The sequence below is a fragment of the Scomber japonicus genome, chromosome 13 (genome assembly GCF_027409825.1).
Source record: "Scomber japonicus isolate fScoJap1 chromosome 13, fScoJap1.pri, whole genome shotgun sequence".
Taxonomy (NCBI): domain Eukaryota; kingdom Metazoa; phylum Chordata; class Actinopteri; order Scombriformes; family Scombridae; genus Scomber; species Scomber japonicus.
Window position 1 is genome coordinate 19,057,904 of NC_070590.1, and position 26,146 is coordinate 19,084,049.

At 40.4% G+C, this 26,146-nt stretch overlaps 1 protein-coding gene across 3 annotated transcripts in view; it reads right to left on the reverse strand.

Moving 5' to 3' along the window:
• The window catches only part of LOC128370836 (neurobeachin-like), a 93,514-nt gene extending 75,409 nt beyond the window's left edge, over nt 1-18,105 (reverse strand). For all 3 annotated transcript variants that reach the window (XM_053331006.1, XM_053331005.1, XM_053331004.1), the window contains exon 1: nt 17,782-18,105. In XM_053331006.1, the coding sequence (XP_053186981.1) occupies nt 17,782-18,105 (324 nt within the window). The remainder of the gene's footprint in view (nt 1-17,781) is intronic.
• Nucleotides 18,106-26,146: the final 8,041 nt, after the last annotated feature.

Genomic DNA, 26,146 nt, shown 5'->3' on the forward strand with positions numbered 1-26,146 from the left:
TGTTCATGGCTGAGAAAAAAAATCCAGGTCAGGAACACACACACACACACACACACACACACACACACACACACTACAGGGATTGAGGATTGCAGCCAAGTGATCACAACTCTGACTTCATCCAACGGCCGTTTAAAATGTCTGCCACCTGATTGGCCAAAGAGGCTTAGTAACGGATCTAGCAATAAGCCATGTCACATGTTATTAGGCAACAAACTCAAAATATTTTTTTTCCTTTTTGTCTTACAGAACACTACACATGAATAGCACATAGTCAAGACACAAGTTATTACACACATTGTTTACAGTTTCACACAACCTTCACAAATGCCAAACAACAGCATCAGAAACATCTACATAAAATCCATATTTCATAGTGATTTTCACTAGCATAGCAATGGACAGAAAATACTCCAGTTGAGAGTTGGACACACTCATCAGTTAACAACAAATGCAAAAAATAATTAATATTTAGGATGCCAAATATACTAATATAACTATGTACAGCTGGCTCATTATAAGCTTATAATTAGCTTAATTTGATGGATAGGCTGTGAGCCAATTATATTAACAATTATTAGATTATGGTGATGATCATGTCGAGGAATTTTCTGCCAATAAAAGTCATTTAGTGCCATTTTTCAACCATGACTGCAAGAGTTCAATTTATATCACAAGAATATTCCCAGCAAAAAAAAGTCTTTAACATTTAAATTTAGTGACAGAAAGTGTGCGTGTGTGTGTGCGTGTGTGTGTGTGTGTGTGTGTGTGTGTGTGTGTGTGTGTGTGTGTGTGTGTGTGTGTGTGTCATGCCTTCCGGATAAAATAACAATCCACTGCACTTTCTCATGAATAAATTTACATCCCTCTTGATAAAACACAATACCAATTCCAACTATAGCCTTTTCAACAGAGTGTTTGCAGTTGGTCTCGTGTCACGCAGTGTTGGTTAGGTCCTTCCCAGAAAAAGACAACAACTGGATGGAATCAGCGGGACAGAGAGGTTAGATTTATCAGTGGTAGTGGCCATAGCTGACAACACAAACGCTGAAAACACAGAAAAACATTTCACCATTCTGACAACAGTGTTAGCTTTATCATTTCTGGAAAATATAATGTGATATAACATTCCAGCAGCCAAGGATGTCACCAAAATAACAAACTTTGTTGATCTCTGTCAAACCGATAGCTACACAAATCACTGCCTGAGCACAAATCCACCCTCCTCAGAGACTCAACCCCACAGATTTAGAGAAAATCTAAAATCGGTGGTAGCAAGGGAACACATACAATTGAAATGCCTTGGACTTACCAGACCAGAAACTGTTATGAGGTATGTGTTAAGACCTCGAGACTTATGGTTTAATTGAGAAGAACCAAAAGCAACTTCTCTCACCAGGCAACAAAGAGGCTTAGAGGAGAGGAGAGAACAGGCACCGAGAGAGAAAAAGAAAACCCAGCGAAGAGAAAAAGAAGCAGGGAGAAAAATAGCATCAAGGAGACGTGGTGATTGAGAGGGTACCATTGAAAGGACAGCATGAAACAAATTAGACAAGCTACTGAATCCTACCAGACACAGAGCAAGCAGAAACACGGAATAAGTTAACTCTTGAGAGGGGTGTGTGTGTGTGTGTGTGTGTGTGTGTGTGTGTTGGGGTGGTGGTGTCAAGGTGTTGTCTTACAGGGCTTTTTTTTCCTCTTCCACTCAGGAAAAGCTGATTCTGTCAGGGACAAGAGGCAACTCAATTTCCTCCCTTTTCATTGTTTTCCCCTCTCAACACAGGCAGTAACAAGGGCATCCTTGTGGTTATACCATGGGAGCCTCAGAAGGAAGGACTCAAGGCTGGGATTCAGTACTTTAACAAGGCCTTCTCGCCTTGTCTTCTTACTCGACTCATATATGCTCATTTCAAAAGGAGCTGACAGGAAGTAAAGTCCTAAAGGGCATCCTGCATGTTGCTTACACCTCACTGGGCTTATCATCAATACAAAAAATACAGACAGGAGAAGATAACTGAGAGTTGCATGTCAGTATGAACTATTCTTCCTGTGCACCTATAAACATAAATATTATATATTGTACAGTATTAAATGTCTTAAATGTCATTTGGTGTATCAAGTATGTGTTAATAGACCAAAATTTAAGAGAAATACAAATGTATTTCTGTTAAATCTTTCATATTCTACCATGAATGAATACAGGCTTTCAATGAAGGGGAATGAAATGTGTGTGTGCGTGCGTGCGTGCGTGTGTGTGTGTGTGTGTGTGTGTCTGCTGGTGAGATGGAGCAGGTGTAGACTAGCTGATGCTAAGTTCAAAGGTCAGCAGATAAGCCCTGCAGACCTGACTCAGGCCAGGCTGGTGGCAATACAGGATCACTAATCTGTTTGTTTGGTTGTGTGTGTGTGTGTGTGTGTGTGTGTGTGTCGCAGCAGATAGGATATGTGCATGCATGTGTGAAAGTACACGCACACACATACACGTCCATGTGCGTGTTCACCATCCACTGAAACAATGGAGAGTACTGTTCCACTGAGCCAGGGCCGATGGAGGATAAGGGAGGCTGCAAACAGCTCCAATGACTCTCAGTAATCCATCATCATAAGACAGGGTTGGGAAGGACACACAAACACACACACACGCATGCACACGCACGCACACATGTGCACTGCCCACACATACAAAGTTGGGTTGGAAGGGTTAGTGGAGCATGATGTACTGTATGTTGTTTAGCACAGACCACACATGGTGCACAAACATACTGTACACACAAGATAATGGCAAGTCAAGATAGACAGCCAGAGAATGTAATCGCACATACACAGAGACCCATGATGCCTCAGCCATATATTGCCCTCAATACTGTAGCATTTTAAACACTGTTCTTGATAAACCTTCAGCTGCTTCTCTGTCAAGGTATTACTGTGTTAGTGGCTTGTCACTATAGTAGCTTTACTTCAGACTTGTCCTCCACACTGGACAGTGGTGAAGACATGCTGTTTGTACTCCATGTTTTTTGAAGTGCAGCAGACACAGCAATAGCAGTGTAGCAGCTGTCAGAGGCTTGTGCTTTGGGATTAAAACATTGAGATGGAACCATTTGAAGCTTGCATTTGTGGTGATCAACACAGAATCATGTATTTTGCATATTTTGACCAATGCCGAGTTTTTACACTGGGAAGTTTGCCTTATTAGCATGACCTTAGGGGATCTAATACATTAATACTTTATCACACAGCTCCCATTACAGTGGAATAATTTACAAACAGCGCCATCATCCTGGAGGATATTTTCATGGATACTAATGGATAACTAATGGATATAAGTAAGCTAAGAAAGACTTTCAAACTTTATGACTTAAACAGATGCAATTGTAAGGAAGTATTAACATTTGAAAGATGAGAATGAGTTACCTTTCAAGTCCTTCACATTTGCAATTTCTAATATTCAGAAGGTAACTTACTGATTACTAGTATTGAATATTAAGCTAACAGTGCTAGCCAAGTTAACACGGATAATTGACTGAATGCAGCTGCTATTCAGTTGGGGTTCTGTATGGTAGACCAAATCCTGTGCCAGTATAATTGCATTGAAATAATAAAAAATACATTTGCAACAACAACAGTCCAACTTTAATATACATTAGTATAAAACATTACTATGCTAACTCTCACACACACAACATGTACTGTAGAATGTTACCATATCGCTACCTTGAAAGGGAAATCGGGCTCCCCAGATGAGGATGTCAAATGTCAAATTCAATCACAAAAAACAATTTCCTATCAAAAGGTCATATCAACACAAAATCCGTTCTCAAATATCACAGGCCATTACCAGCAAGCACTCACGTCCTTGAGAGGTAACACTCTCATCATCAAGAGGGCCAAGAGGAAACGAAAATAAACATTTGATTTCAGAAAGATTGCAAGTGCTATTGCAAAATCTAAAATAATATCAGAGGGAAGAAGTAACTCAAAGGATGGGGGCGGAGAGTGAGTGAGACAATTCTGAAAACCAAATACAGACACTTCATAAATCATAAAACATCAATTATTACATTTGGAGGCGAAAAAAAAGATCCCTCTGCAAATCCAGTCCTGTACTGAAGCAGCACAAAATTATTTAAAATCATCAATGTCAAATTGAAATCAAAGTAAAAAAACGAAAGAAATTATTCTGTCATTGTGTGATTGAGCCTGTACTAAAATGTCCACATGTGACACTTGAGGTAACATGAACAAACAGACAGAGCAAGACTTGATTATAGGAGTGCTCCTCTCTGCATTCATATTCTATATTCCAATCTAATGGTTTTCCTGGAACCACAGCCTGAGCATAGCGGCGGCAGGGCGGGGGCAGGGGAAGGGAGTGTGATGGAGTGGGCGAGTGGATGAGGCAGAGTGAAGGCAGGAGGGTAATACAATGACTCACCACTGCAAGGTTTTGGCTGCAAAACCTCATCCTCCACCTCCATCTACCAGTGTTTGTGAGTGTGAAAGTGTTTGCAGGAAGAGGTTAGTTGACATGGTTAGACATTGTGTACTGTTACACATACTCCTGTCATAACACAGTGGATCAGATCTGCCCTGGAATTCAGGCCGATGGAGGCCTTAAGCTATTTTTTGATGGAAAAGCCATTTCAGTTCTACAAAACATGGAACCCTATCCTTCACTGTTTGGCAGATGATAAGACCCAGACTCTGAAAAAGTGGACTTTGTGGATTTGCATGGGAAGGATTCGAGTAGATTGCCATGGACCGATTTTGTGTTAGTTACTTTTTTTAGTTCTCTTGTTAATGAATTAATAAATAAAAATAAACCCAATGTCAATGTCAGAACACTGGTCTGTGTATTGGTCAGTTCCAACATTTTGGTCCAGACTGCAATGTCGCAACAAGAGCTGGATGACTTTCCATGTAAAGCCACCAGCAGGTCAAAGTTTTCACATATCTGATGAAATAACACTACATCTATCGGATGTATTAGCACAGAACCATTCCTGATTCCCACACAATGAATTGCAATGACTTGATCCCCTTATTTTCTCTCTGGCGCAACCATGAGGTTGAAATTTAGGAATGCTATGGAGCTTATTAAAAAATGTTACCAAGCTAACAACTTCAACTTCAACTTCATTTATATAACACACTAAATTAAGATGATGAACATGGTGAACAAGTATGGATGTTAACATCATCACTATGAGCATGTTAGGATGCTGATAGTTAGCTTAAACATTGCTGTGTTAAAGTATAACCACTCACTTTTTTTTGGTCCTCATTCAAATATAGTTGGATATAATGACAAAGTGGATAAAAGGTACATACAAGAACAGCTAGAACAATCTGTTAAGTTCAGAAAATAATATATTTTACTGTAATGCAGCTTTAAAACCAGGAAAAGACAACTCGATGACGATATTACGATATCCAAAATCTAAGACTATATCTAATCTCATATCACAGTATCGATATAATTTCAATATATTGCCCAGCCCTACTAGCTAGTTCATCCTGGTTTTTCCTGCAGTCAGAGCATCAATATGGAACCACACAACATGTCTGAGAAAAGTAAAAGTACTAATGACTATGAAGTATCAACAAAAGTAACAACAAAAGGCTATATCCCAAGAGTTACCTGCATTCTGGTTTTTGAAGGACAGGAAAGGTCTCGACCAGTCACTTGTGGCGAGAAGCTAGCAAATGGCAGCATGAAGCCAAGCCAAATTAAACGACACCCGAAAAGAAAACACCAGGGGACTGCTGGTCAAAGTCAGGGATTTTTTGAAAGGAATAAGCAGGTGGCACCATCAAAAAGATCCACAGACATCAGAAAAGCATTTGAAAGGGCAGACAGTGATTTACACAGAGCCACAGTACACTATTAACTGCCAAGGCTCAGTTGAACAATATTAGAGAGCAGCTAATCAAACCCACCTACCTGTAACTTGTTAAGAGGCTGTGTGGTGGATACAGTGAAAACCATCCTGCTCTCTGACCACACTGCCAAAGACAGAATTGATCAAATTGCTGCAGAGGGTCAAACCCAGCTGCTGAGAGGCTTAGGAATGTTCTCTTTGCCTTTCAGTTGGATTAAGCATCAGTATCTGATGAGTCCATGAACGTCATTTACATGCAATATATTCACGTTGATGACTTGAAACAAGCCATTCTTAGGTCTACCACTGTAGCCACGACAACAACAGACTGACTGATGCATTTTGGATCCAAACGGAATACCTAAAAGACATATTCACTCTCTAAGCACATGCAGGTTCCTCAATTGAATGTTGCACAGAGCAAAGACGCTTTCAATACTTTTGTGCACAAACTGAAGTACAGAGTAGGGAAAATGTCAAAAAGTGAGCTATAACAATTTCCCCTGTGCCTGCACCTTTAAACAATAAGTTTACCAGACCCATGAATTAGCTATGGGATGAAATTAAGTCATGTTTTACCAATGTTGACGAGTACTTATCAAAGGTATCGTGGACCCTACATTTACAGCCTCAAGGACGATGAATACCTCAGCTGTGAAGACAAGCTGGCCGACCTTCAAGCCCATTCAGTGTCAAAGAAATATTGCCATGAGAATGGATATAAAAGGTTTTGGATGGTCAAAGGACACACTGTTGCACTCACACTGACCAAACACAGTTACATATACAATATTGTAAGGAAGACCAAATGAACACAGTGTATAGCTGTGTCTAAACAGGTGTTCACATTTGCATGTGGATATGCAACAAACTGCCCTCATTCCAGTTAATTGGTCTGAGCTTAATAGGACAGAGCTGTATGTAAAGGTGCTGACTAAGCATGTATCACACTGATAGTGAATCATTATTATTCTTTTGTTAAGGAGGTGTGTTTAGGCCTACTCTGTTGAGTCCTCAAAATAATAGTAATAATAATGTTTAGCTTATACTATAAAAGAGACATTTATCAAAAGTAAAGGTTCTAAAAATGGAAACAATTTTAATTGATGTTCATTTTTGCCAATAAAGATTTGGAATGAATCAATAAATGATTTTGGTGTGTGTGTGTTTGTGTGTGTGTGTGTGTGTGTGTGTGTGTGTGTGTGTGTGTGTGTGTGTGTGTGTGTGTGTGTGTGTGTGTGTAGGCTGGGGGTCTCAGCTACTGGTTTATGTAATAGCTTGCTTTATTTATTGGCATTCACCCAACCCCCTCCCCTCCAAAAAAATTCTTATGCATTCATTTAAATTTTTGTAATTTAAAGCATAATACAACTGACCTGCCTCATCAAAATCTTTCAAAGCTGCTCTTTGAAAAGCTATTTTTGATATTTTAACTGTACAAAAACTTTTCTTTTTTATATGATGTAATCATGTGCTTTACTGATTTCAGGATCTTGCCACTGGCATTGCCCCTGCATGCTGTCACTCTCGGTTTTAGTGAATCTGGAACGTTTCACTAACATTTTTCTTTACTTACTGACACATAAATGTGAGGTGACTTGTGAACACGTTAGCACATGTCAATCAGCAGTCACTTTAGATTTTCATAACACGTGGCTACAGGATGAAACCCATTGTACTTTGAGGTAGGATTTATCATGAACCCTAACAATGGCATAAAATGCTTTGAGTGAAGCCAGCCCTCACACAGAATGTTATTGTCGAATAAGGCCTCACCACACTAGATTAGGATACTGGTCTTATTTCCCTTGCTGACATGAACAAGAACACACAGACCCAACTTTATTGTGAGTACTAAAACGAGATCTGCTGCAGTGCAAATCGAGCAGCATCATAAGAAAAGAAGAGGAACACAATGAAAGGAGCATATTGTGTCATTGGCTCATTTCTTCTCTTTGGACTGTAAAAAACATCAATGCCCTTCTGTAATCAAGCTGCTTCATCCCCTGAAAAATAGTTTAAACCTCTCCTTCAGCCGCAGCTGTCAATCATTACTGAAGTGTCTTTTTCATGACAAGAACATGCAGTTCTGATACATTGATACATTGATACGGATGCAGAAATTGAGTGTGAATCTGCTAACCTATCTAATATGGTGTTAAATGACTTGTTACAACTATTGACACAAACTGTTACTCATGCTGCAGGGATGGATGAATCAAACAGGGAGATTCTAGATGTCCAACTATAAAATAACATTAGGGGTAGTTGTTGAATACTGAACTTCAACACACACACACACACACACACACACACACACACACACACACACACACACACACACACACGCACACACACACACTACAAAGTTTGTTATAATCAACGTTTGGCCACTGCAGTATGCAGCATGATGAATAGCTACACAGTTAGCTATACTTCACAGTAAAGCAGACACTGTGTGTGTGTGTGTGTGTGTGTGTGTGTGTGTGTGTGTGTGTGTGTGTGTGTGTGTGTACGTGAGGAGCCAAGGGAGTGAGGCGAAGTAGGGCAGCATGAATATAAAATCACCCCTGCCAGGCAATGATGTGAGCTACAAGAAGGAAAAGAACAGTGTGTATGTGTGTGTGTGTGTGTGTGTGTGTGTGTGTGTGTGTGTGTGTGTGTGTATGTGTAAAATGTACAGATGAAGGTGTAAGACATTAAAGCAAGGGTTTGTAGGAACATTCATTTATCAACTCTCGGTGATGTTGGGGGCATACACACACAGACACACACACACCAGCGCAGCACACAAACACCAGGTGATTCAAACAAAGCAGCCTGTTATAATGTGAAGATTAGTGCATTGAAGGGGTGCCAGACACTCACAGCAACAATGCAATGTGTCAACATGGTTTTTGATCCAAAAGTGCTGTATGAAGATTCCATAGAAAGGACACCCACAACCCTCCTCCCAACACCAACACACACACACATGCACACACACAGATGCTATACACATACACATACATCTTAGAAAAGCAAAAAAAAACACAAAAGAGACACAATAGCATGAACCAGCCAGACACAATAGTTTGGAAACAGGGAGCGCAGGGGAAAACAACATTTATGTACAGAAGCTTACTGTAGCTTTACTGTAGCATTTACATTTTTGTTTTTTTACAAATGAATTAAAAATACAAATGACAATCAATTTGTAGTTTGATTTATTGAGTAGAAATAATGTTACAGTTTAAAAAACACAAAGAGACAATTACTTAACCAGGTTCGATTTATGATAAATGTTGCATTTCTCACTGTTAGAAAATATCAATTAAGGGATCTAATCACATGCTGAGGTGTAAATTACACATAAGATTTGTAGACACTCACTATATTTTTGCATTCACACATTGCATTCATGGGTCAACGATGTTTTGTTTGTGTCCATGTGTTTAGTCAAATTTAAAATGGGTTAAAATGTGAAAATAAATGTATGAATAACTTTCACACATTCATTTTTTGTGGATCCAGCAACAATCGCTGCTTTTAATCCATAACACCATAAAATCGTTGTACCAAATAATTAAACTTGCTTAAAAATGCTAAATTCTCAATAAAAACACCATACCAACAAATTTGGCATGATCTTACATTCTAATTTTTTTATTTTAAATAAAGGTAATGGAAGACAATTGTTCTAAATATTACATTTAATCTGGGGGATGAGGTAACAATCATGAACCTTTTTTTTTAATTAAATGAAATAATTATTTGTAGAACTATATTTAACTACACTGTTGGTAGATAAAATATTCAATATTTATCATTCTTTTGTGGTAACACCATTTGACATTTTCAGGAGCATTGAGTCTTACTTTTGGTTTTGCCAATGTGACAATTTTTAAAGATATTTTCAAATTGCTCTTATTTGTCACGGACAATCATACTGCTGTTGTTCAGTAGTACGTTTGGTTTGTTGTTATGTTTAGTTCAGTACATGGCAAGCCATTTACAGTACACTTTATAATGTGATAGAGTACCAGTTAAAGGTTTGGTTTGGTCAGTGATGATGATGACTCAGTATTATCACTTTAGTTTAAAGATTCAGTGTTACCATTTGTGATGAGCCTTTTGTGATAAGTTCTTTTATTTTCTCTACACATTAGAGCTCATTAGTTTAGATTTTTAATTGAAACACAAATCCAAGAATTTGTCAGTTTATACTTAATCTAGCCTTCTCATGTGAAAATATCCAGGAAAACATCCAAAAAAACAATAACGCAATCAATATACAGCCATTTTTAAGAATTCAATCAAAAAATAACTACGTTTTATAATGACATCTGTAAGATTTTAAATTGAAAGCCTAAAAGAGTAAAGCAAACACGGGTGTGAATGTTTGGTTTGATTCAATTTGAAGTTCAGTCGTTGGTAATGAGCATCTGCCTTGTATGTGAAATTCATGTTTAATTCATCAAATCTATTTATCTAGCAGATCAATTGGAATTTATTTGAAATAGATTTGTGACTGGCACGTCAGTGCAAGTTGAACTGTTACAACATTATTAGCAGACACTGTAATACTCTTTGCATGTCAAAAATACTTCAAAAAGCCACTGCAGCGCGGTTCAATGATTTATTTCTCTTGGAGTCCTCAGAAATAAGAAATAAAATACTTGCTGAACTCAAGAAATGAAATAAAATAGAAAAAGGTACAGACTCATCTCCACCTCATCTACTCTGCTACTCCTTACCTCATTGGACCCACATTTCTTTTGTAATCTAGCTCCTCTGCAACTACCTCCATACTTACAAATACATAGCGAGGTGAGAAGAAAGCACAGACGTGTGGTTAACAGCCAATAGTCTCCCTCCAGGCTTGAAATGTGGCAAAGATGAGTGGAAGGAGAAAGTGAGTGGAGAAAGAAACAGGAGAGTAACAGCAGTGCAGACAGCTTCATTACCTCCTCACAATAGGGATCATCCACATTCATCCACCAGCCTCTTCACACAACCAGGGAGTCAGGGAGCGAGGGACAAGATTACACAGAGGGGTTAGGGAGATGGATGTGCTTAGAGGAGATAAAGAATGGTGAATCGGAGGGAGCCACGGAGAAATAACAAAAGGTGTCTTTAAGAAAAGATGGGACTTTTTTCTGTCTTCTCCTCATTCCCAGAAGCTTCCTTAACCCAAAAAATCTGACTTGGCTTATCCTCTGAAAAATCCCAGCATCTGGAAATAGCAGCTGACTGAGGATGAGGTGGAATTTAGAAAAGTGGAGCAGAATTGAGGCGCTCTATTCAGTAAGTTGAACAGTTTAGCTTGGTACTTAACATCGCACACACTCACACATACAAATCAGACTGGTGAGCATTTAATGCAAATCGTGTTTTAATTCGAGCCACAAAGACTGAAACAGAAATTATAATTAAACCAAGAATTACACCTTAAAAAGACTGATCTGACTCTGAAGCAGATCATTATAGAGAGGGTTGCTTGTAAGAGGATTTGGGAGTGATGGGGTTCTTCGTTTAAGGGACGACTTGACATTTAGATTTTAATTGGTTATTTTTCTTTCCCTGGATATTTGCCACATGGTGGAAAAAGGTTTCTAGATTTGTCCAGCATGCCTCAGAGCGTGGAAGCTGCAGCCCTCACTTTCAACCAGGAGCACTAACCATAAAAAGCCAGTAGAGGCTAATCCCACACTGTGACAAGTGACTGATGAAGAAAAATGGCCAATTAAAACTCAAAATGTCAAAAACTCTCGACCAGGCTTTTGTGCTTTGTTACAAACAGAGTGTTCAAACTATTCCGTGTACTCAGGTCCATAGGACTGCTTCTTAACTCTGCGGTCGGCAAGAGCAGAGGAGAGGAAGGAGTGGTGATACACACAGTGTGATGAGGCTCCACAGGGGGGGCCGGAACTCATCAGACCCCCACAGACCACCATACAGCTGGACCTATGTTACACTCAAGAAGAAAAGAGTACCTGAAGGACAATCACACACTTTTCAATTTCCATTCTGAAACTCTCTGAATCCCTCTCATCATTTCTCTCATCTCTCTATCACTCCTTCTATGGCAAAGATGAGCATCCTCCCCACATCATCTTTTTCTATCTCTCTGGCTCATACTGGGGTCAGGACAACTCAGCTGTGTGATAGATAGCAAAGTCCTCATGACCTTGCGGTGGAAACCACACCCTCTGTCCTCCACCTCTTCTAGAGCATCTGTGTGTGTGTGTGTGTGTGTGTGTGTGTGTGTGTGTGTGTGTGTGTGTGTGTGTGTGTGTGTTTACACAGTTGATGTAGCAGGTCAGCCATGTAATAACATTTCAAGCTGTTTTTTGTTCCTTGGGTCAGTACCAAGACTGTTGTCATGGTTAGCTAACATTGCTAACTGGCTGTAGCCCCCAGGCACAAACTGACTAAGCTTCTCTGCAGCATTACAGCTACTAATCTTTCCCCCCTGGAAAACACTTGGTTAAGATGAACAAAATGTACATCCTCTTTCATAAACACTTTTCTTTTCGTTGCTGCAGCAAAAGCCTGAGGTTAATGCTAGCCCCTCCTCCATGAAGCGAGGATACACCAGCAGATCAGTACAAGTGAAATACAAGTAATATTACAGTTTCTCAATATTATTTTGCCTGTTTTACCCATGGAAATAATACAGGGGCTGCCAATATGCTTTTCATGTACACACAGTTAAAAGGAGTTACATGTAGCATTTTAACAGAACACAACACTTTTTGTGGAAGTGGTCCACAATCAACAAAGCTAATGAGGCACAGAGCCTGTCATCTTGACCATGGCCTAATTATTCTATGGCAATACTACAACACCACCATCACAATTCATTTGACATTAGATAAAATAAGAGCTCTTTAAAAGGGGTCTTAACATGCTTTTTGTGATTCTCTGTCATTTCTATACTGCTATAATGTCAGACTCTGAAAGCACTATTTCCAATGTTACCTTTACTTCCTCCATGTGATCATGTCAGATTGTTTTTCGCATGCCCACAAACTGTCCATTCCATGGTCTTTCTTGTTGTGTTATTCACATTGTCAAAATCTATTGCTTGTTAATCAATCAGAACGGAGTGGGCCCATCAGGAGGGGGGCCTTAAAGAGACAGGAGCTATAACAACCTGTTTCAGACAGAGGCTAAACTGAGGGGCTGCATAAAAGGCCAGTGTAAGATAAAAAATGACCTTTTTTAACTGTAAATCATGCAAAGATATCCCAATAGAGTCCCAGAATAAAATACTTCGTTAGGTGCATATGTCCTCTGTAACAATGCTGCATATAGCACCTTTCACTGTGTACTTGAGCTACACTACAAATATTGTGGTGCATAAAAGGTATATAGACAAATCTTTACACACTGTACTTTTTGTCCAGAAACTGGAAAAACTGAAATGAAAATGTTATAAAACTGGTCATTTCAAATGACAGCTCCTGCATTTATGCACAGGTATATCATTGGTTTTCAACACACACCTGCACGGCCACACATAATTCATTGGACCATTTAAGTCTATTAATGGGAAGTTTGTTATGAGATTCATCTGCATGGCTGTGTGAGCACATGATGACGCATTGTCATTCCCCTGCATGGCCATGCAGGGGGATCATAGCGCTGCAGAGAAATAGTTAGTCTGAGCACCAAGTCTGCAGCCACAGGGCAAAATTAGAACATAGCTAAATTAAATTCAAACCAACCCAGAGTAAAAAATAACATGTCACACAATATGTTTTAAAATTGGGTGGCCTTTCCTTTATAAATCTTAGAGGTATTCATCAGCATCCTGGTGTCACTGCAGTGTTGAACAAATTACAAAATACAGACACACTCTATTTCAAAATACTGTCCTCGTTCTTTTTTCCCTCCTTTTCAACGATACTCTTCACAGGGGAGGGGTTGCACATAAGTGATCCCCTGCATGTGTATGTTTGAATTTGCTTCTGATTGCCAATATATGAATATCTGAGTGAGTGGATGTCTATTTTTTTTGGTGTGTGTGTCAAATTTAATGTGTGTGTGTGTGTGTGTGTGTGTGTGTGTGTGTGTGTGTGTGTGTGTGTGTGTGTGTGTGTGTGTGTGTGTGTGTGTGTGCTGACTTTGACGTCTGTTGGATTGGTATCAGGTGACCTTGGTAATTGTGGAGTGTGTGGACAGGAATAATGAGGTGTTTGCTAACAGAGACTCTGTGAGACCACTAAGGGGGCTCTGGTGGGGATTGACACTGCCAGAGGATATTGCATCTAACCAAGAAGGAAAGTATAGAGAGAGTGAAAAGCAAAGAACGGGCATGGAGATGGAGAGGGTGCCAGAGTGTGTCACCAATCATTTTCTATCCCAGACAAACGTGCGGTTTTGATCCCAAATAAAAAACGCATTACAACTAGATAAAGCTGTCTATAAATAAGCACAGCTGGTGCTGTACTTAAGCAGAGGGTCTAACAGTACTGCCTTCAGATGCATTTGAAACATAGCTCTCAACTCTTCAAATAAAGAATAGAAATGACAGTACCGTTCAGTAAGATAGAGCAGATGTCAAACATTCCTCCTGACCTGGCTCACGTTACTCTAACATCACCACATGTCAGAGCAAATAGGCTGGGATAGAAACTGGCTGACCATTAACAAGAAAAATGACAGGTTTCAACCCATAGAACCACCAGAGCAGTAAGGGACCGTCTGAAAGGATGACACAGCCAGTAAGTGGAGCCATCACCAAACTACAAACCACCATAATATCAAGCATACTGTCCTCAGTGTCATATAATAATGTAGACATTTTACAGCCTTTTTGACTTGTGATCACAAAGCAATGTCTACAGTGTCTACTCTGTTACGTTTGAGCTTTAGGCAATTATAATGGGCATTTTTATCAATTTTCTGACATCTGACAAAACAATTAATTGAGAAAAATAATCAGCAGCTTTATCAATTAAGAAAACAATTCTTAGTTGCATCCCTAAATGTGCTCTCTAGCATCTTTCAAACACCAAATGAGAGAATATCTTTTGTAAGAGTGCTGTCCATCTCTCCACAGAGCTCAGAGAGACAAAAGAGTACTGAAGCTGTTCTGGGGGCTTATAATGGCCAAACACCCAGACACCAGATACGAGTTTTTACTTTAATCTATCACCCGTGTGTATCCAACATGAGCTTATCCACTGATGACATCACTCATTTCTAGCTGCCCCCTCTTCAGTTAGTCAGTGCTGGTGTTGTTGCCAATAAATACAGAATTTCTCACGATAACAGCACAGAATAGGAGAAAGAGGGACGGACAAAGAAAGAGTGAGTAAAGGGAGAAACGCTGTGGCAGAGTACTGTGATAGAAATCCGGAAGTGGAAAGCAGCACCAGGTGGTCAAGCGTCTGGAAGCAGGCAGTCAAAGAGCAGTGTTGCCTTGACAACTGTGATGCTGTGTTAATGTTAATAGCTGAGCACCTCATTGCCAGCAACCCCCACTCCCCCAACACACACAAATTGTATATGTTTCTGTATGTGTGCACTGTATGTTCTATCTGCACGTTCCCTTTCATTTAAAAGCAGTATTATTACATGATTAGAGGCAATAACATGCCCAATATGTTAATGGATACACTGGCTGCAGTTCAGATAAACACTGTATCGGCTTCAGCGCAGCCAGCATGCTAGCCCAGGCTGATTTTTATTGTCTACTATTTCAGTTCATCTCTACCCAAACAGCCAGCATCACACCGTACAGACCAGGAAGCACATCTGATCAAGCCGTCTGTTCACCCGAGCTGCAGTGGGGGTCTGATCAATACAGCCATGGTGGACAGAGAATGTGGCTGCTGTGGTCTCCCACAATTGACTAGAATAATGGATCAGCTTTTGGGTCACAGTGGACTCATTGTACCAGTAGCATGACCACTGAGGTTTCCTGCCTCCACACCTCTTTGTTTCAACTCCTTTAATTAAGGAGCTGGGCAACAGAATTCCCTAACAGGCTTAGCTATTGGCAGCTTTGCAACCAGAACTGATTGTTCAATTCAGGATTTAGAAAGTAAAGCTTTATTTGGCCAACGCATACTGCTTTAATTTATCAGGGTGACAGTCCTTTGTGTGTTAAAGCAACAGACCAACCTTCACAAAAAAATAAATAAATGTGTGGGCCTAAAAGCAGGTATTTATGTAAAACTGTATTTCAGTTATATACTCTGATGAGCTTCCACTGATCCGATGTGGACCAATCCAGAAACCTTTCCTCTTCCGCTGCATCAGCTGGTGATTTCTGAGCACATAGCCACTGCAGCATCCTACCACCTCATCCTCCTCCTCCACTCTCTCTCTTCTCCTCCCCCACCCTCCCTCAACCCCCTATCTTCCTCCTCCTCTCCACCTGCTTTTAAATGCATGGCGCTGCCCAGCCAGGCCAGTCTATGCAGGCAGCATCATTCCTCTCAGCCCCTCCAGAGTGAAACAGGGAGGCCCGGGGAACAGGATAGATGGTTATCAGCCTGTGCATTGAGAAGGGGGGGGGGGGGTATGAGGAAAGGAGGCAAGGTCAGGATGAGCCAGCAAAGCCCCCTTTGCTCTACCGTGTAGTACCAATAATCGATTTGGAGATGAGAGTCGACCTGAATCCGGACTGCTCACCAGTTTGACTGAGAGGAAAATGGTTTAGCCCAGCTGTTGGCTATCCTGCTCCAAGCATCCAGTTAGTAAATAGGCCACTGGCTACATGAAACCCTGAAATAGCCAACCTCCATTGCACTGAAGTCAGCTTATAAATTATGTCTACATTATTCTAATTCTTCCTCACAAGAAAATGAATAATGATCAGAGCCCCCTCTTTTCATGGCACATATGTAATATCATGCAGTAGACGCCATCGCCTGATGCATGGAGGAGGGAAAACAGAATGGCAGCATCCAACACGCGCGTCCTATATCCTCCTAACGCATTAGACCTCCAGACCCACGTCTGCTGTACATTTTGCTCATCTGTTTTGTAACGGGAAACACTAGTCATGTCAAAAAAAAACCCCAAAAAAACACCCCAGCTGGATTAAATCCTCTGATGTGTTGTGTAGGGTAGGCCCAGCATCGCATACACAAACCTCCGATGGAGGTGTAAAGATGGGATGAAGGTAAGTGAAGCAGATCTGATTTTCAAATAAAAATCATCGCTAGTTGAAGTACAGCAATATAACCCGCTTCACAGCTACCTATACATCACTCCTCTGCGCACAGGATGCAGGGCCCTGCCTTCAACAATAGGCCTATGCATAATTTTGAGCCATTCTCATACACATACATATGTCGATGGATAGCATAATGCTAGTCGGCCTTTGTCCCTGTTGGATTAATTTTAGTTTCCGTGCTCGACAGATACCTGCAGGATTTCGCTCATTAGGAAAACAAATCAAATCCGTTTGGGTCTCGGTACTGTGCTCAACATTGCGACCATTCACCGTTTGTTACAACCTGCCTATGCATCAATGCAGGGTACATAACGGGGTCAGGAGAATAGCCTGCATATAGTACAGTCTGACTGGAAATGCCTTTTCGTTGTTGCACCGCAAACGGGTCATTTAGTCAACAATGGCTGGTGATCATCAGACTACCCTCCATGCCTTGGTGGGGTCACATGCTTCATTCAGTTTCTCTGGGCTTAACAATAATACAGCTTTATTTTGTCCTCACCACACACACCTCCTTATGTGAGCTCCTTTTTTATCTGCAGAAAAGAAAAACGCTACATCCATCCTCCGAACAAACAAATGACATCATCCCCTGAAAGCCACACAACCAGGGGAGTGAAGCATCGTAAATAAAACATAGCGGGTTAGGGCGCAGTGATTCTACTGTGTTCTATGGCTGCCTTTCTGTGTTTTCTACCCTTGCTTGGTCCTGCTTCTACTCACCAGGTTCAGAACCGTCTCCACGATGTCCCTGTTGCTAACCTCCCCGACTTGGATCAGGCCCACCAACACGGCGAATTTCATCTGGATATTCCTGATCGGGACAGCGGGGTTGATCACCCCGGCCGGGAGGACCATAGAGCCGGCTGCAGACACCATCCTTTCCCCGGTGGCGCCGGAGCCAGCGCCCGGGGCGACCTGCTGCGACGGCGGCGGCGGCTGCTGCTGCTGCACAGAGGAGCCCGGTGCAGGATGGGAGTCTCGTTCCGTGTCCGTGAGCGAAGAAGCAGAGCCCGGTGGTACTGAAACCGGCTTCTCGCTCGACATTTCCCCTTGGAAACAGGGAGGAGAGGAGCGGTCGCCGCTGTCTCTCACACCTGCTCTACAAGCTCGGGCGTCTGCTGCTGTTGCCACACAAAAACCATCCACTGCGCAGGAAAAACAAGGGAGCGATGTGTTTTTAAAAAAATCTTCTTAAATCACCCTATCCTCCTGGAAATGTGTAGGGATTCATAGGGCTGGAAAAAAAGGATGGAGGCTTGACAGAATGGTAGCCTACGCTTATCTCTCTCTCGTTCTCTCTCTCTCCCTCTCTCTCTCTCTCTCTCCCTCTCTCTCTCATTGGCAGGTTGCAGTCAGTGCGGTCGTCGAGGAGAGAACGCCATGTTGACGCCCCCTGTCTGCAGTAGCGTGCTCTAGCCACGCATGCGCACACGGTCGACTTTCTAGAAGGGTGCTGAAGCAGAATAACATGGAGCCATCCATGCATAGGTTCATACAGAGCAAATTTAATGTGTGTGTGTGTGTGTGTGTGTGTGTGTGTGTGTGTGTGTGTGTGTGTGTGTGTGTGTGTGTGTGTGCACGCATTATGTTTTTGTTTTTAATAGTTAAAACCCTTGAGGGTTGGAAAACTGAAGAGAAACTGAACACAGAGCTAGAACAAGAAAGAGCAAAAAAGTAAATACCAGTGGGCATATTTTGGGTGCAGTGCAGGGGGAAATTCAGATGGAGTTCATGCAGTTTAGTGAGTCTGGCTTCCAGACAGATGCTGTTTATATATTCAGAAGCCATCCATCTGCCCCACTTACTGTATCCCTGTCCCCCAGTTTAACTCTGGAAGGCTACTTTTGTTTCTTCATGGAGCACTACAGGACTGATCTCCTGACACTCATCTCTTCTTGTATGCTTTTCTCACTTCTCTTCCCCTCCCTCCAATGTCCTCACCTCTTTTCTCCTCTCTCAAAATAATTTTCACTTTTCACACACACCTTCATACATCATCACCTACAGTATGTTTCCTCTTCATTCACCTTGTGCCTTTTATTCTACTAGGCACCCTCCCTTGTTCCTATAGGCCCTTATGTAGAATATTTTATATTAGCTCCAGATTATACAGTATGCCTTTGTGTGGCAGGAGGAAGGATGGCACTTATATACTTATTTGCATGCAAATGTTTTTGTATATTTAAATATCTATGTTTATACATGGTGCCACAATGTTTAGGTGTTTTGTTTTATTTATTTTTTGAATTTTATTGATGTCATGCACTCATTTGAGTCTTGTTTACTTTTGGCCAGCAAGCATCTCTTAAACACACAAAGTCACTCAGACCATTTCTACTGGTTTAGTACCTGTATGCGTACATAAGCCTGTTTCACACTCCATGTGTTCTTCCAACAGGACACATCTGCTGGGTAGAATTTCCATTAGCATGGCGACTACAGAGGCTGATTCGTCACTCTGTCTGTGCATATCTGTTTGTGTGTGTGTCTATCTGTCTGTCTGTCTATCTGTCTGTCTGTCTGTCTGAGTGTATTTTCATATAGGCAGTGATGGCAGTCTCTTTGCTGTCTCACTCCTCATTTTTTTCCCTAGATGCTGACCGTTGACAGGGGTGACAAGTTAAGGGTGACATGGGAGTGACATTTTCTGGCGTGTGTTTGTGTGTGTTTCACATTTGGTGCACGTGCATGCGCTACGTGAGATCATTAGAGAATTTTGTAGCTGAACAGAGGCCATCTAGTTTTTTTTCTTCAGCACAAAGGAAATGAAAGAGACAATCACACACACACACTCCATCAACTGCACAACTCTTGCATCTGTTACACACTTCCAACACACTCAGAGAAGCAATTTCTCAAACTAGCACACGCTACCATGCTCTTGAATGTGCACATACTCGGGTTCACATGCACACGCACGCACACACACACACACACACACACACACAGCCACAATGGCAGGCTCCCTCTTGCACACAAACACACTCCTCTTTGTTTTCAGACAAAGGCTTGCTTCTGCAGCTTTGTCATGATTCCACAAAAGACTTCTTTAGCAGAAAGAAAGGTCTTAACTGGGATCTGGTTGGTGATTGGGTAAAAGCATTAACATTGTTCTCCTTCCCTCATTCTTTCTCTGTCTCATCCCTCCTTCACCCCGTCTCTCCCCTTCCTCACCTCCAGTAGAGATGCAGTACTTGCAGGCAAGCAGTCATTTTCATCTCTGCTATGGTGTACCTTGGTAGCGATGTATGGAGGTATTGCCACTGTTTTGAGTGGGCTGATGATCAGAGTGCAGGAGCTTCAGAGAGGACCAGAACTGGGTGAGGATCAGACAGAGAGAGTGCAGCAGAGGTGACATCTGTCAGAGAGGGTTTGATCAGTGCGTACTAGAGAAAATGCAGTTTGTTTCTAGGTGATCATTTTTTTTCTATATAGTGGTCACGATTAGATTTGGTTTGACAATCAGGCCTACAATCAGGTGCTATCATTTCAATAACTGATCATTCAGAAAAGGCCTGGGCAAAAATGACACCATGATTTGAGGAGTTACATAAGCAGGATAGATGTCATAAGGTCTGAATTTAAGATGTTACTTTGAACATCTCCACTCTGCTGCCCCAGCTTTGTATCTTCTATTAGGGGCAATGAAAAGGCAGACTTGTCAAATTTCATCCTCCAACATTTACTGAGGATAGACTTTTGATTAGAGTGTGAATGAATCACATTAAGTTTAATTAACCACTTAACGCACGCTGTTCCGTCTACGGAACGGGACGGATGTTAGGAAGTAGCCACAAGTTCTTCTGAATGTTTTAAACACCAACCCTTAAACATATATATTCATGCCGTACATCGTTGGAAAGCTTAGATTGTCCTGATTCATTCAAGACCACTCACGACTTATATGGTTGCTCACAGCCGTAACAGTATTAGCGATTAGCTCGGCTAGCCCCTGAGCTAAGTAAGAAAAGCTATAATGCCTACATACCTTCAAAGTCTTCCCTTTATCCAAAACGATCATCTTATGACTTAGGACTTTCTGTACAGCTCGCCAAGTATCCATTCTTGTGAAATATGAAATCCGTTTCCATAAAACCGAAATACTTTCCTCAATATGTCCATGTATTTAGTCCAACACGTAACGTAATAACACAAATAACAAACCATATCCGGTCCGTTTACGTCATTTCCTGACCTGCACGTCCATCTCAGAGTACACGTGACTAGATGTTTACGACCGTGAGCCTCTTCTGCTTCTGACGACACCACACACAAGCCAATCGGTGTTTAGGATTAGGCAGTACATGTCTCCAAAGCCAATGAGGACATGTGACTGACAACAATGACGACATGGCTTTGATTGACAGCTGTTCCAGCCTATGGAAATATTCGGTGAAATGAAGTTGATAACCTTTTAGCCAATAGTCAGAGGTTTCCAACGGTGTATGACACCAAAGTCCTTCTAAGGCTCTTCTCTTATTATAATGTCTCTGATGACACTAAGCTATTAAGTTTGGCTGTCCATAAACAAACTCCAAGCGTAACCGGCGTGCGCCCGGTGCGTAAAAGAGTTTAACCATATATCATTACGCACTCGGCATTTTGGTACACGGTTGGTTCTTCTTCGACTTAACATATGACTTATACCAAAATAAACAGATAGATAGATAGATAGATAGATAGATATGGCCAAACAAAAAAATATGGTTATATGTAACAATAATAATAATAATAATAATAATAATAATAATAATAATATGGCGTCAGCTTTCATTAGAGACCAAGATTTTGATTGTAGGCAAAGGGGATGTGAAGTTATAGGTGTTTGATTGCGGTTATACAGCTTTGGTAACCAAGTGTCCATTTGGAGTCTCCAAAAAGGACCTGAGGAAAACGCATGGACATACCTGTTGAAAAATAATTCTGAAAAATTCATCTTTTGGTCTTTTGACTCCAAATTTGGACTGCATGAAGCCAAGACAAGTGGCTGTGGCCTCATTTTGTCTATATCCTGCTGAGAGGTCCCTGAATGTCTGTACACATGTCATTGTAAAGGCAAACCTATGGGCGAGTAAACAACCCCATCATTGTAACCTCTGCCACTCTTTGTCAGTAAGTCACAGAATCACACAGACACTTTTACAAGAATCCTGAGAGTGCCATTAATCCATTAATTTTCACATTGTTTTCTTTTGCTTTGCAATAAAAACTTCCATCTTGAAAAGTTATTTAGTGTCATATGGTGGTCAGCCTTTCAAAATAAAACATGCTGCTGGTTTTCTCTTGTTTCAGGAATTTTCTGGATATGAATGTCAGCATCTTGATGTAAAAAAAAGTGAAATGATAGACTGATCATTGCACATATTTCAAGAAAAAGTAACTGAAAACAGCTGAAACAAACACAACACAAGAGGTGTAAAAACCTTTTCTTCCTCTTCCTACTGGCAGTTTTACTCATATGTTTTAAGAATATAAGACTCAGTAATCAAACAACTCTAAGTCTAAACTCTTCAAGGCATTAGACTAGATTTCCTTATTGGCTGCTTTACTTAGATCCTCTGCAATCTTGAATTAAATAGTTTCAAAAAGCAGGCCAAATTCCCTACTGCTGTCACCCCATAACTGTAATACTGGTGGAATTTTAGAAGACATTCCTCAAAGGACACCACAAAGTAGCTTATCAAAGTTTTATAGATAAAAAGAGCATCCACGAATCAGTCTCAGGGAAAGATCACAAGAGGAAAAGAATGTCATCCTGCAAAAATCTCATAACCTCAATATTGGTCATTCTCATCTTTTAGCTCCAATTTAAGGATTACACACTCATCTATGGGTTAAGAAGATTAGACAATCTTTGCTCTTATGAATCCCGTTCAGAATCCCTGCAGATGAACTCAGAAGTATGTGGTAATGAAGGTTAAACAAGCGTATTTGCTTTATTCAAAGAAAAATTGCTATTTTAGAGATGATGGTCTTTTAATGGACAGGAAAAAAATACTCCAATGCAAGCTATGTCATAGTTTGTTATTTTCATTATTAAAATGGTTAAGAGGCATTGATTAGTAACAATCCCTTTGGTCTAGAAAACTGTCACCACAGATGAAGGAGCCACTTCTTTGACAGGGGTCACAACCAGGGATCAAGGACTCTGCTCTTTGATAGAGATAGAACGTGGGGCTCTTGAACTGTAGTATTGGCCATGAATAACCCAGCTAAGATGAAACAGGCATGTCATTTTGATGGAAAAGCTTACATGCATTATATAACCCTGACGACTATTGAGTTAGCAAGGCCAGCTCTGAAAATGTGCAGCTACACTAGAGAGAACAATGTATAAACACATCTTCTTGTTAGCTGCTTATTTTCCATACACATGACAACAATTCAGTATGGCTCAATCTCTTCAACCTCATGAACCTCATGAACCCTCAAACCCCTGATGAGTCAATTATTATTTGGGAAAGCACTGTTCAAACCTTCAGAACATTAAAAATCCTACTAAAGGGCTCAAGACTTCCAAAGACTTTCACCCATGTGGCCTGATCATGTGTCCCACTATTAGCACTGTCTGTCACTGCTTTACTTATCAAAAGCTTTACTTATACAGGAGTGGCTCCAGCACTCTCTTATGTAAAGGTTTTATCATACTTGGTTTGGTAAAACATACAAGACAAACTGCACACATACATTTTGTATGATTTATGTGATATTTGATCATGAAAATAAGTGACAAATAAATACATTTTTATTAAAATATCTTTATATATGTTTTATTTTCTACATATTAAAATTTTAAAACAGCATTGAGTTCCATATGCCAGCCACCCATATAAACTGAGATTGTGACAGGCTCTTGAATCTGCCACTCATAATGTCAGGCGTCAGCATATTATCTAACAGACCATTCTTATGGCATCTCCACTTGTCAAAAACAGCCAAAACATAACTTTAAAATCAGCGGACTAATATTGTGTAGGTCTCTCGTGCGGCCAAAACAGCTCTGACCCATCGATGCATGGACTCCACAAGACCTCTGAAGGTGTCCTCTGGTATCTGGCACCAATTTGTGCTACAGTAGCTCTTCTGAGTGATCGAACTAGATGGTCTAGTCTTTGCTACCCATGTGCAGCATGAGTCCTGTGTTCCCATGACCCTTTCGCAGGTTCACCTCTTGTACTTCCTTGGACCACTTTTGGTAGATACTGACCACTGCACATTGGGAAGACCTCACAAGACCTTCTGCTTGGAGATGCTCTGACCCAGTCATCTAGCCAACGCAACTGGGCCTTTGTCAAAGTCTGCCTGACACCCCCCACCCTTTGACATGTGTCATTGTAACAAGATAATCAATGTTATTCAACAGTTTTGCATGTATAACTCACTTGCTCAGTGCTGTAGCTTCGTCACCGTCCTTTCTGTGGAACTCAGCTCCAAACAAAGACATAAGTCATACTTTCTGAACTTGTAAGACATGAAAAGTATTAGAAAAACACATTAAACGGAATTCATTCAATCGTGCTATGGACTTTATATAATAGACCCTTTTTATGGCAGACAATTTGACTTATGTACCAAAGCAAGCAGAGCAAATGTGCAATTAATGGTATTAAAGATGGTTTAATTCCATTTGAGTGCACAAGTTCCAGCCCTCTGCAACTATCCTTAACCGCACCTATGAATGAATACTTCTACAGTGTAGTGATTTCTCCATCATCATACTCAACTTTTTTGTCTTAAAAGTAACAAATATGATCAGGGACCTCAGTATCTAAATACATTTGACTTACCGCTACTACCTGCATTACACATCTGCTTTGATATATTATGGTAAAAATGGTATAATGTGATCAGTTTTTTAAAAATGTGATGTAGTCGTACATCAGTGGTAAATTTTGCTTTTGTACTAAATACTAATTAATTGACATACAAATACCAATTTATTTGAATCTTCATCACTATTTGTGCATAGCTTAGAGGTTATAGTATCCCAAGTCATACACTTAAGGATACTTTACACACAACTGCCAACATGGGCACATCAATAATTCATTCATTGGATAATTTATTCATTAATGACCTTATCATGGTTTTCTGGAAGAAGACAGTGGATTAGCCGGTCTCAGAGGAGTAACATCTGTTTCTCCCTTGTCTTCCTCTCTCCCTGTTCTATTTTCATAATGTGAACATGGTGCAGATAAAGAACAACACCATAATTCACATCCAAAGTCTGTCACTGCAAACGTCAAGAAATTCTTCAGAATGTTTCAAATTCTGTTATTATGGACTGGAGTGTGGGCGTTACATAAGTGAGTTAAAATGAGCCCAGACTCAATCACTCATCTATTTTTCTGTAATTGCAATTGAGAAAAGAACATAAGGAAAATAAAAGAAAAGATATTATTAGTTTTATGTAATCTCAAGCGATTTCAGGTATTGCTGTTTATCTTTTTTTTTTAAATAGCACTAAGCATTACATAGGTCACACACCTTATTTTGTATTTAAAAATCACTTATTAGTACTATTAAACTGACATATTGAATACTTTTTGTATGAATCTTTAGCTATGTTAGGTAACAAAATATCTGTACATAATATGCATATGCACAAACTCTGCACAGTGACAAGCATGAAAAAACAAAATACATAAAAGATTGACAAAACAGAATAATAGAATATGGCACATTATGTGCCATTATGGCACATGGCAAGTGTACCCTCATAGTTATTTAATTTAATCAGCTGATACTGGGACTAAAGTAATCTACAAGCAGTAGTCTGTAGATTATTGCTGGCACCATTGGCATGGTGTTAGTAGCTGCAACCTGAATCTTCAGTATCACATCCTTCCAATCTGACTTTATGTTGTCACCACAATCAATCTAGTCTTCTAGTCTTTTGTTTTCAGATGTTTTTGGGAATGATAAATCATTCATGAGTAGATAGTAGACATGCCATGAAATATAACTCTGGAATGTATCCTTTGAATTCAGCTTGGCTAGAATTCGGACTTCTGAGTTTTTCCAGCCAGTTTTGCTGCCTTACTGAAAGTGTTGCAAATGCTTCTTTATGTCTAAGCTTTCTTTA